Source organism: Saimiri boliviensis, chromosome 10 (genome assembly GCF_048565385.1).
Source record: "Saimiri boliviensis isolate mSaiBol1 chromosome 10, mSaiBol1.pri, whole genome shotgun sequence".
Taxonomy (NCBI): Eukaryota; Metazoa; Chordata; class Mammalia; order Primates; family Cebidae; genus Saimiri; species Saimiri boliviensis.
Genome location: NC_133458.1, coordinates 578617 through 591101, shown reverse-complemented (window position 1 = coordinate 591101; position 12485 = coordinate 578617). Strand labels below are relative to the sequence as shown.

Below are 12485 nucleotides of genomic sequence, written 5' to 3'. Positions count from 1 at the left end.
TGTTGTTGGAGTGTGTTACTGTGGCCAGTGATGGCGGTTAGGTTTAGCATCAAGCTCTGTTGTACTAGGGATGTAGGGTTGTACTGGGGCTGTGGGGTTATACCCTGTGTTGGAGTGTGTTACTGTGGCTGGTGATAAGTAGTTAGGTTTGGCATCAAGCTCTGTTGTACTGGGGCTGTGGGGTTGTACCCTGTGTTGTTGGAGTGTGTTACTGTGGCTGGTGATGGTGGTTAGGTTTAGCATCAAGCTCTGTTGTACCAGGGATGTAGGGTTGTACCAGGGCTGTGGGGTTGTATCCTGTATTGTTGGAGTGTGTTACTGTGGCTGGTGATAAGCAGTTAGGTTTAACATCAAGCTCTGTTGTACCGGGGATGTAGTGTTCTACCGGGGCTGTGGGGTTATATCCTGTGTTGGAGTGTGTTACTGTGGCCAGTGATAAGCAGTTAGGTTTAGCATCAAGCTCTGTTGTACCGGGCATGTAGGGTTGTACCGTGTGTTGTTGGAGTGTGTTACTGTGGCTGGTGATCAGCGCCTGTGTGTTGGGCACAGGCCTCAGTGCAGCTGTGGAGCAGGAACGGCGCAGAAGAACAAGCTGTGGTTGCTTTGGCAAAGCACTCATGCTCCCCTTGGGGAGACCTGGTGAGAAATGCTGAGTGTATGATAAAATATATTGTTTGCTAAGAACAGTGGCAAGGAAAACCTAGCCACCCTCGCCTGCAAGTGGACAACTGCTTGGGGCATTCTAAAGTAGCAAAACAGTACATGTATATCATATGATGGTTAAAACACAGGATATGTGACCTGCCCCCGTGGCTCCCTCGGGGAGAATACTTTCTAGTTCATCCTTGATGAGTGATAAGCAGGCACCAGCTGCCTACCTACTTTATCTTGGTTCTATAGGAAAACAGTGAACACCTGTTTGTTAATAAACACCTGTTCAGAGAGACTAAATACGTGGGTCAGTGTCTTCTCGAGGCCCTCAGCCTGGAATGCTGTCAGCCCCTGAGGCTCTCAGCTTGGAAAGCTGTTGGCCCCCGGATAGTCCCACTTTGCTGTTCTATCTGGTGTCTGCTGCTTAATGCCTTTCAGCACTGCCTGGGTGGGGGTCTCTGTGGCTGAGCTGGTCTCAGCAGAGACTAGCCTGGATCTTGTAGGAAACACCATCATTAGGGTTGCCAGGAGGCGGTGGTGCAGTGTGACAGGAGGCACCCCAGGTGGGGGTGAGGGTGCAGAAGGAGAGTCCCCACCCTTGCCTTAGAGCATGGTAAACCTTTACTGTCCTCACGGTTTCTGCGGGTCGGGGTTTGGGGGCGGCATAGTGGGACGTTAGGGTGCAGTCCTCACGCTCCCTGAGGTTAAATTGGGCTGAGGGGCCCTTTTGAGTTTTGGGCCAGTGCCGGCCTCTGCCTGGGCCTTCCCAGGAGTGCTTGGGTGCCCTTGCGCTGTAGCAGCTGCGTCTCCCAGGGTGCGCAGTGAGAGCGAGTGGGTGCCACAGCCAGGTGGAAGCGCTGGACGGGACCCTGGGCAGGAAGACGCTCAGCTGTCAGCTGTGCCTCTACCCTGTTCTCATCTGAAGTGTGGTGGCATGGGCAGATTGCTTGAGCTCAGGAGTTCGAGATCAGCTTGGGCAACATGGTGGAACTCTGTCTCTACAAAACATAAAAAAATTAGCTGGGTGTCATCCCAGCTACTCGGGAGGCTGAGGTGGGAGGATGACCTGAGCTGAGGTCGCGCCGCTGCCCTCCAGCCTGGGTGACAGAGTCGGACCCTGCCTCATAAAAACAAAAAGACGACAACGAAGTGTGACGTGGAGTGTGGCCCACGTTCACGGGAGGGCGAATCAGCTTGAGTTGTACAGAAAGGGTTGTTGAAGTCTTAGTGGACGTATTTTAAGACCACTGCAACTTCTTTTTTTTTTTTTTTTTTTTTTTGAGATGGCGTTTCGCTCTTGTTACCCAGGCTGGAGTGCAATGGCACAATCTCGGCTCACCGCAACCTCTGCCTCCTGGGTTCAGGCAATATTCCTACCTCAGCCTCCCGAGTAGCTGGGATTACAGGCACGCGCCACCATGCCCAGCTGATTTTTGTATTTTTAGTAGAGATGGGGTTTCACCATGTTGACCAGGATGGTCTCGATCTCTTGACCTCGTGATCCACTCACCTGAGCCTCCCAAAGTGCTGGGATTACAGGCGTGAGCCACCGCGCCCGGCCGCAACTTCTTACTTTAATATTCCCCCTTAGATTCTTAGGACAGTTGAATACCTGCTGAACTGGCTGCCCGATGCTCTGCTTTACCGGCACACATACTGTGGATTCTGTAAAGGCCGGCGGTTGGGAGGCGCTGTGGGTGTTAAACAGTGCTGGGTGCCTGGGACACAGAGACTGAGGCTTCCTTTCCAGAAGGTGAGGGTTTAGCTGAAAGATGAAAGATGGATTATCCAACGAGGAGCAAACACTTTCCAACATCAGAGGAGCTGGACGGCGTTTTTGGGTATGGGGCCTTTCTTGGGTTTTCTCAGTGCAGCCCCAGCTCTGAGGCAGTGCTCGGCGTCTGTTAGGGGCTTGGTGTATATTTGCTGAATACAAGTACGGGGTCTTTGGGGGCCATAGAGACGGGTGAGCTTGTGGGCCGACTGATTGCCCGGTGCGAACAGACAAGCGCGATAGGGTGGTCCGCAGGGGCAGGCAGGCTTTCTCTGGTGACTGTGGTTTGAATATTCATTCCCCGGTGTTGGTTCAGTTCCTGTTTTATGACTGGCTGTTGACAGGACTTTAGAGCTGAAAGCTGCTGAGCTTCATGATGCCTCCGTGTCCTCACTGGAAAAGTGGAGCCGATAACCTTAGTAGGGTTATGAGATTTAAATATTGTGCTTGATTCAGGATAGCATCGAGAAGCAGCAGATGCTACACACATTTCTGTCTGTCTGTCATCCATCCCAGCTGCTGTTGCTGTGTAAAAGACTGGTGAGTACAGCAGCCTTCTAATTTTCTCATACTCTGTGGGTCAGGCGAGCTCACAGCAGCGGGCTTAGTTCTGCTGCTGATACCTGGGGCCTCGGCTGGGGAGACTCGAGGTTTGGGGGTGCAGTAAGTCATGAGGGGCTGTTGGAGCCGTGCCTCTCATGCATCTGCCCTGGCGCTGGCTGTGAGGGGCCCCTCTGGGCCTGTGGCTGTGGCATCTGCAGGGGGCCTCTCCCCAAGGCTGCTTCCCTTCTCACAGGAAAGTGTCTGGAGCTGCAGCCCAGGAGGCTCACGATGCCAGCTGTCCTGGGTTGAGCCCAGCGGCCACAGAAGGAGCACGCACTCCCTCTGCGCATGCAGCATTGGGATGAGAGTCTGTTATGGCTGTTTTTGGAAAATACAGTGTGACAGAATATATTTTAAATCCACAAAATATTTGTTCTTGATCTGTTGCTCAACTGCTGTTATAACTTGTTTTCACTTTTCTTTTGTAATATTTAATAATTTCGAAGTAGCCAAAGGGATGCATTTTATAATATGTAATTTTAGGCTAGCGAATAATTTCTTAAAATCTGTATTTCTGTTACCTTTTATTCCAGGAGGTGGAGAAGTATTTTCTGGCATGTCAAGAATTAACTGCCATTGATTTAGATGACCTAATGAAAAAGCAGCTCACTAGAGCACACAGAATTCATTATTTTAAACTTTAAACATTCCAACTTTATACTTTTCTGTTTAGAGAAGAACCAAAGATGATACCTGGAAAGCAGATGACCTCAGAAAACATCTTCGGGTAATTATTGCAAATAATTTAGATTGAGATTGTGAATAATTAGATTGGGATCTGTGTGGGACTTGTGTGGTTTTCTTGGACCGCTTTACCTGGTGCACAACACTGCATAGCTTTGGTTATGTGTGCCTCATTTCGGAAGTCCTTTCAACTTGGAGGTGAAGGCGTGCAGCTAATAATCCGTCTGGAACATTGTTAATCAAGGTGGACACTCCCACCTGCTCGTGGGGCCCTGCTGTGGCTCAGGGGTGCAGGGGGTTCTCACTTCAGGGGGCAGCAGCAGTGGGGTGGGAGCGGGGCTGTGGGATTGAGATAGAGTTCTGTGAGTTTTAGAACGAGGGTTCTTGTTTGTATAGAGCTCAGGCAGTTTGTGTCTCAGTGATTTTAAAATACAGTTTCAGTATCTGTCTTTTAACACATGTAGTATTTAGTTTATTTATTTCTGGTTAATTTTACTTTTTCTTTTTTTAGAGACAGGGTCTCACCCTTTTGCCCAGGCTAGCGTGCAGTGATGAAATCATAGCTCACTGCAGCTTTGACCTTCTGGGCCTAAGCCATCCTCCCACCTCAGTCTCTTGAGTAGCTAGGACTACAGGCAAGAACCACCAGGCCTGCTGAGTTTTTAATTTTTAAATTGTTTTGGGTAGAGATGGGGTTCTTACCATGTTGCTTGGGCTGGTCTTGAACTCCTGGCCACAGGCGATCCTCCTGTCTCAGCCTCCCACAGTGCTGGGATAATGTGTATGAGCTACCATGCCTGATCCTACTTACTTTTTTTGAATTTTACTTTATTTTTTGTATTTAGGGGGTAAAAGTGCAGGTTTCTTACCTGCATATCTTGCAGAGTGGTGAAGTCTGGGCTGTTAGTGCCCTACCACCCGAACAGTGAACATTGTACCCACTAGGTAATTTTTCACCCTCTAATACACATCGTGTTGTAGACTGGATTTGCCAATAAATATGAACGTCCATGATATTGGGGTGCTTGGTGGCAGCAGTAGAAGTCTAAGCTTGACTCCGTGTCCTTCAGTGTCTAAGAACATCCATGCAGGCCCTGGCCCAACTGGGATTGGAAAGTGGGGTTGGAAAGCAGCGGAATGCAAGTAGGTTTTAAGGTCCTGCGGCTGTGTGCTTCTCACATTCAGGTATTAAAAGTCTAATGGAAATCTGCCTTCCTGGTCACGGAGGAGCGTTTGTTCTCTTGTTTTAGGCCATACAGTCGGGTGGTTCCAAGGAAGAAAAGCAGCACAGAGAGAAGCAGCTACGTAAGGAGTCGGAGATGGACCTTCCTGAGCACCAGGAGCCGAGGTGCAGGGATCCCGACCAGGGTGCCAGGAGCAGAGACAGGGTGGCCGAAGTCGCGACCGCTCAGGAGAGTTCTCGTGGGGAGAGGGACAGAGACAGACAGAGGGAGAGGAGAAGAGACGCAAAAGACCGGGAGAAAGAAAAGCTGAAGGAGAAACATCGACAGGCAGAGAAGTCTCACAGCAGAGGAAAGGCCAGGGAAGAAGAAGAAGACCGGAGGGCGGGGAAGGAAGCGCTCCGGCAGGCCGTGGCCCTTCACAGCCCGCGGGGCCGGGCGGCGCGCGGCCGGCAGCTCCTGGGGCGGGCAGGTGCGTCCCGGCGGCTCCGCCTGACGGGCTGCTTCGCGGCTCCTGACACGTTGTCAGCTCGCGCCCTCTCCTTCCTCCCACCCTCCCTCCTTCCCCTTTCTTTCCTTTTTTTGTTTCTGGACAGGGTCTAGCTCTGCCCCCAGGCCTAGAGTGCAGTGGTGCCGTCACGGCTCCCGGCAGCCGCAACTTCTGGGCTCCGGCGATCCTCCCACCTCAGCCTCCCCAAGCGTTGGCATTACAGATGTCAGTCTCTGTGCCCAGCTGGCTCTGTTTGAAATGTCCTCTTTTTGGTCTGTTTCTTATTTTTATTTTCTCTCACAGTTTTCACGAATGTTTTATCTTTGAAGTTAGGGGTCCCCATTCTCTCTCTCTCTCAGGCTATGTGTGTATAATTTTTATCATGGTTTTCCTTTGGTATTTAAAAAACTCATTCAGGCCGGGTGTTGTGGGTCATACCTGTGATCCCAGCACTTTGGGAGGCTGAAGTGGGAGGATCGCTTTAAGCCCAGGATTCCAGACCAGCTTGGACAACATAGGGAGACCCTATCACTACAAAAAATAAAAAAATTAGCCACGTGTGGTGGTGCTTGCCTGTAGTTCTAGCTATCTGGTAGGTTGTGGTGGGAGGATCCCTTGAGCCCAGGAGGTCGAAGCTGCAATGAGCTATGATTGTGCCGCAGCGCTGCAGCCTGGGCAGCAGAGTAAGACCCTGTCTCAAAAGAAAAAACAAAAACTCAAACCATTTAGCCGGCCTGGCGCGGTGGCTCACTCCTGTAGTCCTAGCACTTTGGGGGGCCGAGGTAGGTGGATCCCCTGAGGTCAGGAGTTTGAGACCAGCCTGGCTAACATGGTGAAACCCCATCTCTACTAAAAAGACACAAAATTAGCTGGGTGTGGTGGTGCATGCCTGTTATCCCAGCTACTTGGGAGGCTGAGGCAGGAGAATCGCTTGAATCCAGGAGGAGGTGGTTGCAGTAAGCCGAGACTGCTCCACTGCACTCCAGCCTGGGTGACAAAGCGAGACTCTTTGTCTCAAAAAAAGAAATCAAACAAAACCATATTTTAGGTTTATTATCTCAACAAATCTGAATCCTCATTGTAAATAAACAAAAATAATGCTTTTTGATAACATTTTTCAAAAGTGTGTTTTATTTTATTTAGCTAAATTGCTAGGAATTGTAAGATAAAGGTACATACTTTTTTCCTCCTCAAATGGACATTTATTCAGTATTTTTTTGTTATATAGGTGGTATATGCTTCTCATAAAATATTTAAACTAGCTAATATACATGGAAAAGGAATCTATTAGAAGAATAGGTAGTAACTCTTAGAATCAGCAGAAAGACTAGAAGGCCTGGCTGCGAAAATGGAGGAAACCAAGGACCTTTTCTGATTTTCGCTGATAGACGTCTCATGTAGACACACTGTGATCTGTTTATCCATCTCGCTGCTGGTGGCCATTTGAGTTGTTTGCAGATTTAGACTATTAAGAATAAGGCTGCTAAGAATGTTATCATGCATGTTTTTTGGAGTTCATTTACGTACATTTCTGTTGGGGTGGAATATACTTGGGGTGGAATGGATGGGTTAACTGGGTTACCACTAATTTTGTTTTCTTTTAAAATATATTTTGTTTGTTATTTATTAAAAAAAGATCTATAGTAGAACCAGGGCTTTCCTTGCTGCCCAGGTTGTAGTGCAGTGGTGTGATCATAACCCACTGCAGCCTTGAACTCCTGGCTTCAAGTGATCCTCCTGCCCCAGCCTCCTGAGTAGCAGAGTCTACAGGCTTGCACTACTGTACCTCGCTATTATTATTATTATTTTGTTTGGAGATAGAGTCTCAGTCTGTTGCCCAGGCTGGAGTGAAGAGGCATGATCTCGGCTCACTGCAGCCTCTGCCTCCCTGGTTCAAGTGATTCTCATGCCTCAGCCTCCTGAGGAGCTGGGACTACAGGCACACACCACCACACATGGCTAATTTTTTTGTATTTTTAGTTGAGGTGGGGTTTCACCATGTTGGCCAGGCTGGTCTTGAACTCAGGTAATCCACCCACCTTAACCTCCCAGAGTACTAGGGTTATAGGTTTGAGCCACAGTGCCCAGCCAGCACCTGGCTAACTTTAAAATAGTTTTTGTACAGATGGGGCTCTCACATGTTGCCCATGCTGGTCTTGAACTGGTCTCTAGCAGTCCATTTACCTTGACCTCCCAAAGTGCTAGGATTACAAGTAGAAGCTATTGCACTTGGCCTAATTAATTAATTAATTTTTTTTTTTTTTTTTTTTTTTTTTGAGATGGAGTCTTGCTCTGTTGCCTGGGCTGAAGTGCAGCGGCACAATCTTGGCTCACTGTAACCTCCACCTCCCAGGTTCAAGTGTTCCTTGTGCCTTAGCCTCCTGAGTAGCTGGGATTCCAGGCGTGCACCACTACACCCTGCTATTGGCCTAATTAATTTTAACAGTAGCTGTTTTACTAGTTAATACTCTTTTCAAAATTATTTTTGATGTTTTTGGAATTTATTTGCAGTAAAATCTTTTGTTCCCAGATCACCCTTTTTAATTTTTTTTCTGTTTGCTCATTTTTTCAGTGTGGTGTTGAAAGGAACTGTACTGGAAAGACTTTTAAAAACTGTACACTAGACTCTTTAAAGTTCTTTCATCTGTATGTCTCTTCTATCATCTCCTTTCCTCCTGCCCTGCCCATCTGTGGAGTGTGGGCTTCATCCAGCACTGGGTCCCTGGGTCTCTTCTCCAGCAACCCCTCGTCCTGGCTGGCTGGATGTAGTCTCATGGTTTTAAATACTGTTGATCTGTTTCCTCATTTCCAAGTTTCTACCCTAGCTGGGCATCATCCCTGAATTCCAGACTTGTGTATCCCCTGTGCTTTGATGTCTAATAGATAACGCAAACGCAGTGTACCCCCTGGAGCTTCCCCGCAGGCTTGCCCATCTCTGTCGACAGCACCTGCGCCCTTCCGTCCTGCATCTGGCACATAGCCGGATGCCCTGCTTTCTCTTCCAGTCTCTCGGAGAGTCCTGGGTTTCAGCCTTGAAAATCTATCCAGAATGGGGCCCTCCCTCTGTATCCCAGACTCCTAGAAGAGGCTCAATGCTTGGTAAATGCTTTTTGAGTGAATGCACTTTGCCTCGATGGTCTCTGGAAGTTTAACTTTGCCCTGATATTTCAGAATGTCCACTTTCGTGATTTTACATCTGATGCCTTGTTTCTGTGCAGAGTTAGAAGAGAAAGTCCAGCTTTCCTTGCTGCATGATGCTTTGGTGTCACCAGGACCTGCCTGGCTCTGTTTCTCCCTGGTCTGTCTTGTGGGCCATGCTGGACCTTGGCACTTCAGCCTCCGCAGCCCAGGGTGGATGCTGCAGCCTGGTACCCTGGGGGGGTCTGCTGCACCTGGCTTCCTTGGTTATTCAGGGGCCTCTAGCTTCCTTGGTCCCCTCTGCAGTGGGGGCACCAGGAGGTATGGGGGCCGCGCCATATCCTCAGTGCATCCAGGAGGGCAGGAGTTTTTCTGGAGCTCACATTTGACTAAAGTGTTTGGCTGACTGGGCTGGTTCTCCTGTTCAGACTAAGCTCTGCTTCTGTGTGATGTGCAGAAACCCTGAAGGCTGTACGAGTTTGGGCTGGTGTCCCCTTGAATTTCCAAGGGTTAGTCGGACATTTGCTGGGTTGCTTCAGTAGCAAACTGAGTGAGGCAAGAAGTCTCTTTGTTCCTCAGTGTATGAGTCTGTCCTCACACTGCTATAAAGAAACACCTGAGGCGAGGGAGTTTATAAAGAGAAGAGGTTTAATTGGTTCTCAGTTCTTTACGCTGTACAGGAAGCATGGCTAGGGAGGCCTCAGAAGACTTACAGTCTTAGGGGAAGGTGAAGGGGGGGCATTCACCTCTTACAGGGCCAGAGCAGGAGGGAGAGAGAGAGTGGGGAGGTGCCACACACTTTTGAACAACCAGATCTTGTGAAAACTCAGCATCACAGGAACAGCACCTGGGGGAAGTTCGCCCCCACGGCCCAGTCACCTCCCACCAGGTCCCACCGTCCGCGCTGGGGACTACATTTCAGCGTGACATTCGGGTGGGGACACAGATCCAAACCATATCGCTGAGATTGCCGTGTGCATCCCGTTCTGCATTTTAAATTCGATACTAGAACTCTTCATTTTTGAGGTGGGGCATATGTTTTAGTTGAGGAATATTTTGAAATACATATTAAAATGTGCAGTACAGTCCAAAGCAAGATGTTAAAAGATCTTTTTGATGTGCTAACATTTAGGAGTATTAAAAATATGTTTTACTTTTTGTAGTGAGTAAAGTAAGAAATGAAGAGAAAGATGAAGACTCTGAAAGAGGAGATGAAGATAGAGAAAGAAGATACCGAGAAAGAAAGGTATACAAAGCAAGGCCTGCGGAAAGAAAGGTTTTCCAAACGTTGCCAAGTAAAGGATGTGGTTCTTGGTTGTTGTTTTGTTTTTGTTTTTGTTTTTGTTTTTGAGACGGAGTTTCACTCTTGTTACCCAGGCTGGAGTGCAATGGCGCGATCTCGGCTCACCGCAACCTCCGCCTCCTGGGTTCAGGCAATTCTCCTGCCTCAGCCTCCTGAGTAGCTGGGATTACAGGCACGCGCCACCATGCCCAGCTAATATTTTGTATTTTTAATAGAGACGGGGTTTCACCATGTTGACCAGGGTGGTCTCGATCTCTTGACCTTGTGGTCCACCCAAAGTGCTGGGATTACAGGCTTGAGCCACCGCGTCCGGACAGAGTCTTACTCTGTTGCCCAGGCTGGAATACAGTGATGTGATCTTGGCTCACTGCAACCTCCGCCTCCCGTGTTTAAGAGATTCTCCTGCCTCAGCCTCCTGAGTAGCTGGGATTACAGGCATGCACCACCATGCCTGACTAATTTTTGTATTTTTAGTAGAAATGGGGTTTCACCATGTTGGTCAGGGTGGTCTTGAACTCCTGACCTCATGATCCGCCCTCCTCAGCCTCCCAAAGTCCTGGGATTACAGGCACGAGCCACTGTTTCTGTTCATAAAGGATGTTTTAAGCATCATTATTAGAAGCATTTTTAGAAGATGTCCTAAGCCAGGATTTCATGCCTGGAAAAGGTCTCTAGCACTATGTGTAGTCAGTTTCTTTTCCCCTCACAGTCAAGGGCTTTCTTCTGATTCCAAAGGTAATATTTGATTACTTTAGAAAATTTAGAAGATACAAATAAATGATAAGAAAACAAAAACGATCTAATCCTCACCCGTAGGTAAGTATTGATAGTATTTAGATATATATTTTTCCAGGTTTATATATTTATGTATGTATAGCATTGTTTGCTTTAGTTAGATGTTTACTGTTTTTTTTTTTTAATTTCTTTTTTCCTTTTTTTATTGAATTTTAGGTTTTGGGGAATGTTTACTGTTTTATAAATTGTTTAGATGGAACACATTTTGAGCCTTTTCCTGAGTCAATCCTGTGTTTCATTGTGCAAGGCTTGGTATTTCCTGGTGTGGATGTGTTGTTGCTGCTCTTGAGGCGCCTGTGGTTCTGGACACTTAGGTTGTGTGTGTGTGTGTGTGTGTGTGTGCGCGCGCGCACATGTGTGGGTGTGTGTCTGTGAGTGTGGGTGTGTGTGTGTGTGTGCGCGCGCACATGTGTGGGTGTGTGTGTGTGAGTGTGGGTGTGTGTGTGTGTGCACGCGCACATGTGTGTGTGTGTCTGTGTGTGTATGTGTGTGTGAGTGTGTGTGTGTGGGTGTCTGTGAGTGTGGGTGTATGTGTGAGTGTGTGTGTGTGTGGGGTGTGTGTGTCTGTGAGTGTGAGTGTGTGTATGTGTGAGTGTGTGCGCGCACATGTGTGGGTGTGTGTGTCTGTGAGTGTGGGGGGGTGTGTGTGCATGCGCACATGTGGGTGTGTGTGTCTGTGAGTGTGTGTATGTGTGTGAGTGTGTGTGTGTGGGTGTGTGTGTCTGTGAGTGTGGGTGTGTGTATGTGTGTGTGAGTGTGTGTGGGGTGTGTGTGTGTCTGTGAGTGTGGGTGTGTGTATGTGTGTGAGTGTGTGTGTGTGGGGTGTGTGTGTCTGTGAGTGTGGGTGTGTGTATGTGTGAGTGTGTGAGTGTGTGTGTGTGGGTGTGTGTGTGTCTGTGAGTGTGGGTGTATGTGTGAGTGTGTGTGAGAGAGTGTGTGTATGTGTGTGTGTGTGTGTGTTTATTATAAAGACATCCAGAGGGTATGCTTTTTGGTTCATTCATAATCATTTCCTTATGATTGATTTCTGGAAATGAACTTGCTGGATCAAAGTCAATGTAAACTTACCCTATTAGCTTTACATAAAATTTGTAAGGATTTATATCATCAGGGCATAGTTCCTCATGTCCTAAGCAGGAATGGGGCATTATCTTCATTTAAAATTTTTGCTCATTTAGTTGAGAAGAAAATGGCATTTCTGGGCATTTTTAAAAGCAGGTTTACTACTTTTTGTTAATTACCACCTGCGTACTTTTGCTAATTTTTTTTCCCTCTTTTTAACATTTGTTTACAGACAGTGTCTTGCTCTGTCACCCAGGCTAGAGTGCAGTGGTGTGATCATAGCTCACTGCAGCCAGAAATTCCTGGGCTCAAGCAATCCTCCCACCTCAGCCTCCTGAGTAGCTGGGACTACAGGTGCACACCACCATGCCCAGCCCATTTAAAAATTTTCTGTAGAGATGGGGTTTCACTATGTTGTCCAGGCTGGTCTTGAACTCCTGGTCTCAAGTGATCCTCCCACCTCCCAGAGTACTGGGATCACAGGCCTGTGCCACTGTGCCTGCTGCTGGCTGATTTTTCAGTGGCGCCTTTTACTGGTTTGTAAGAGTACATAAATAACCCTGCCAGTCATTTATGTTGCTGTTTTTGGCTTGTTCTGAATTTGACTTGGGGGATTTTTATTTTTATAAGTAAGTTAAAAATTATGAAATAGCTGGGTCTGTGCTGTTACTAGGTCTGTTGTTGATGGAATACTTTCTCCACAGCCAAGTTACATGAGTTTTTTCTGGGTCTTCAACTGTTTTTTAAAAAAGAGTTAAGCCTGGATGTGGTGACTCACGCCGGTAGTCCCAGCACTTTGGGAGG

The 12485-nt window shown here is 47.9% G+C and overlaps 1 protein-coding gene across 6 annotated transcripts in view; it reads left to right on the top strand.

Moving 5' to 3' along the window:
- Window positions 1-12485, top strand: part of DYNC2I1 (dynein 2 intermediate chain 1) — a 123572-nt gene that overhangs the window by 7654 nt on the left and 103433 nt on the right. For 5 of the 6 annotated variants that reach the window (XR_012511974.1, XR_012511972.1, XR_012511971.1 and 2 more), the window contains exons 2-5: window positions 2882-2965; window positions 3702-3755; window positions 4963-5365; window positions 9685-9767. Coding sequence is in view for 2 of the 6 variants with exons in the window: in XM_074378834.1 (XP_074234935.1) it covers window positions 2882-2965; window positions 3702-3755; window positions 4963-5365; window positions 9685-9767 (624 nt within the window). In the remaining 4 variants the exon portion in view is untranslated. The remainder of the gene's footprint in view (window positions 1-2881; window positions 2966-3701; window positions 3756-4962; window positions 5366-9684; window positions 9768-12485) is intronic. The other variant, XR_012511975.1, reaches the window with a different exon arrangement.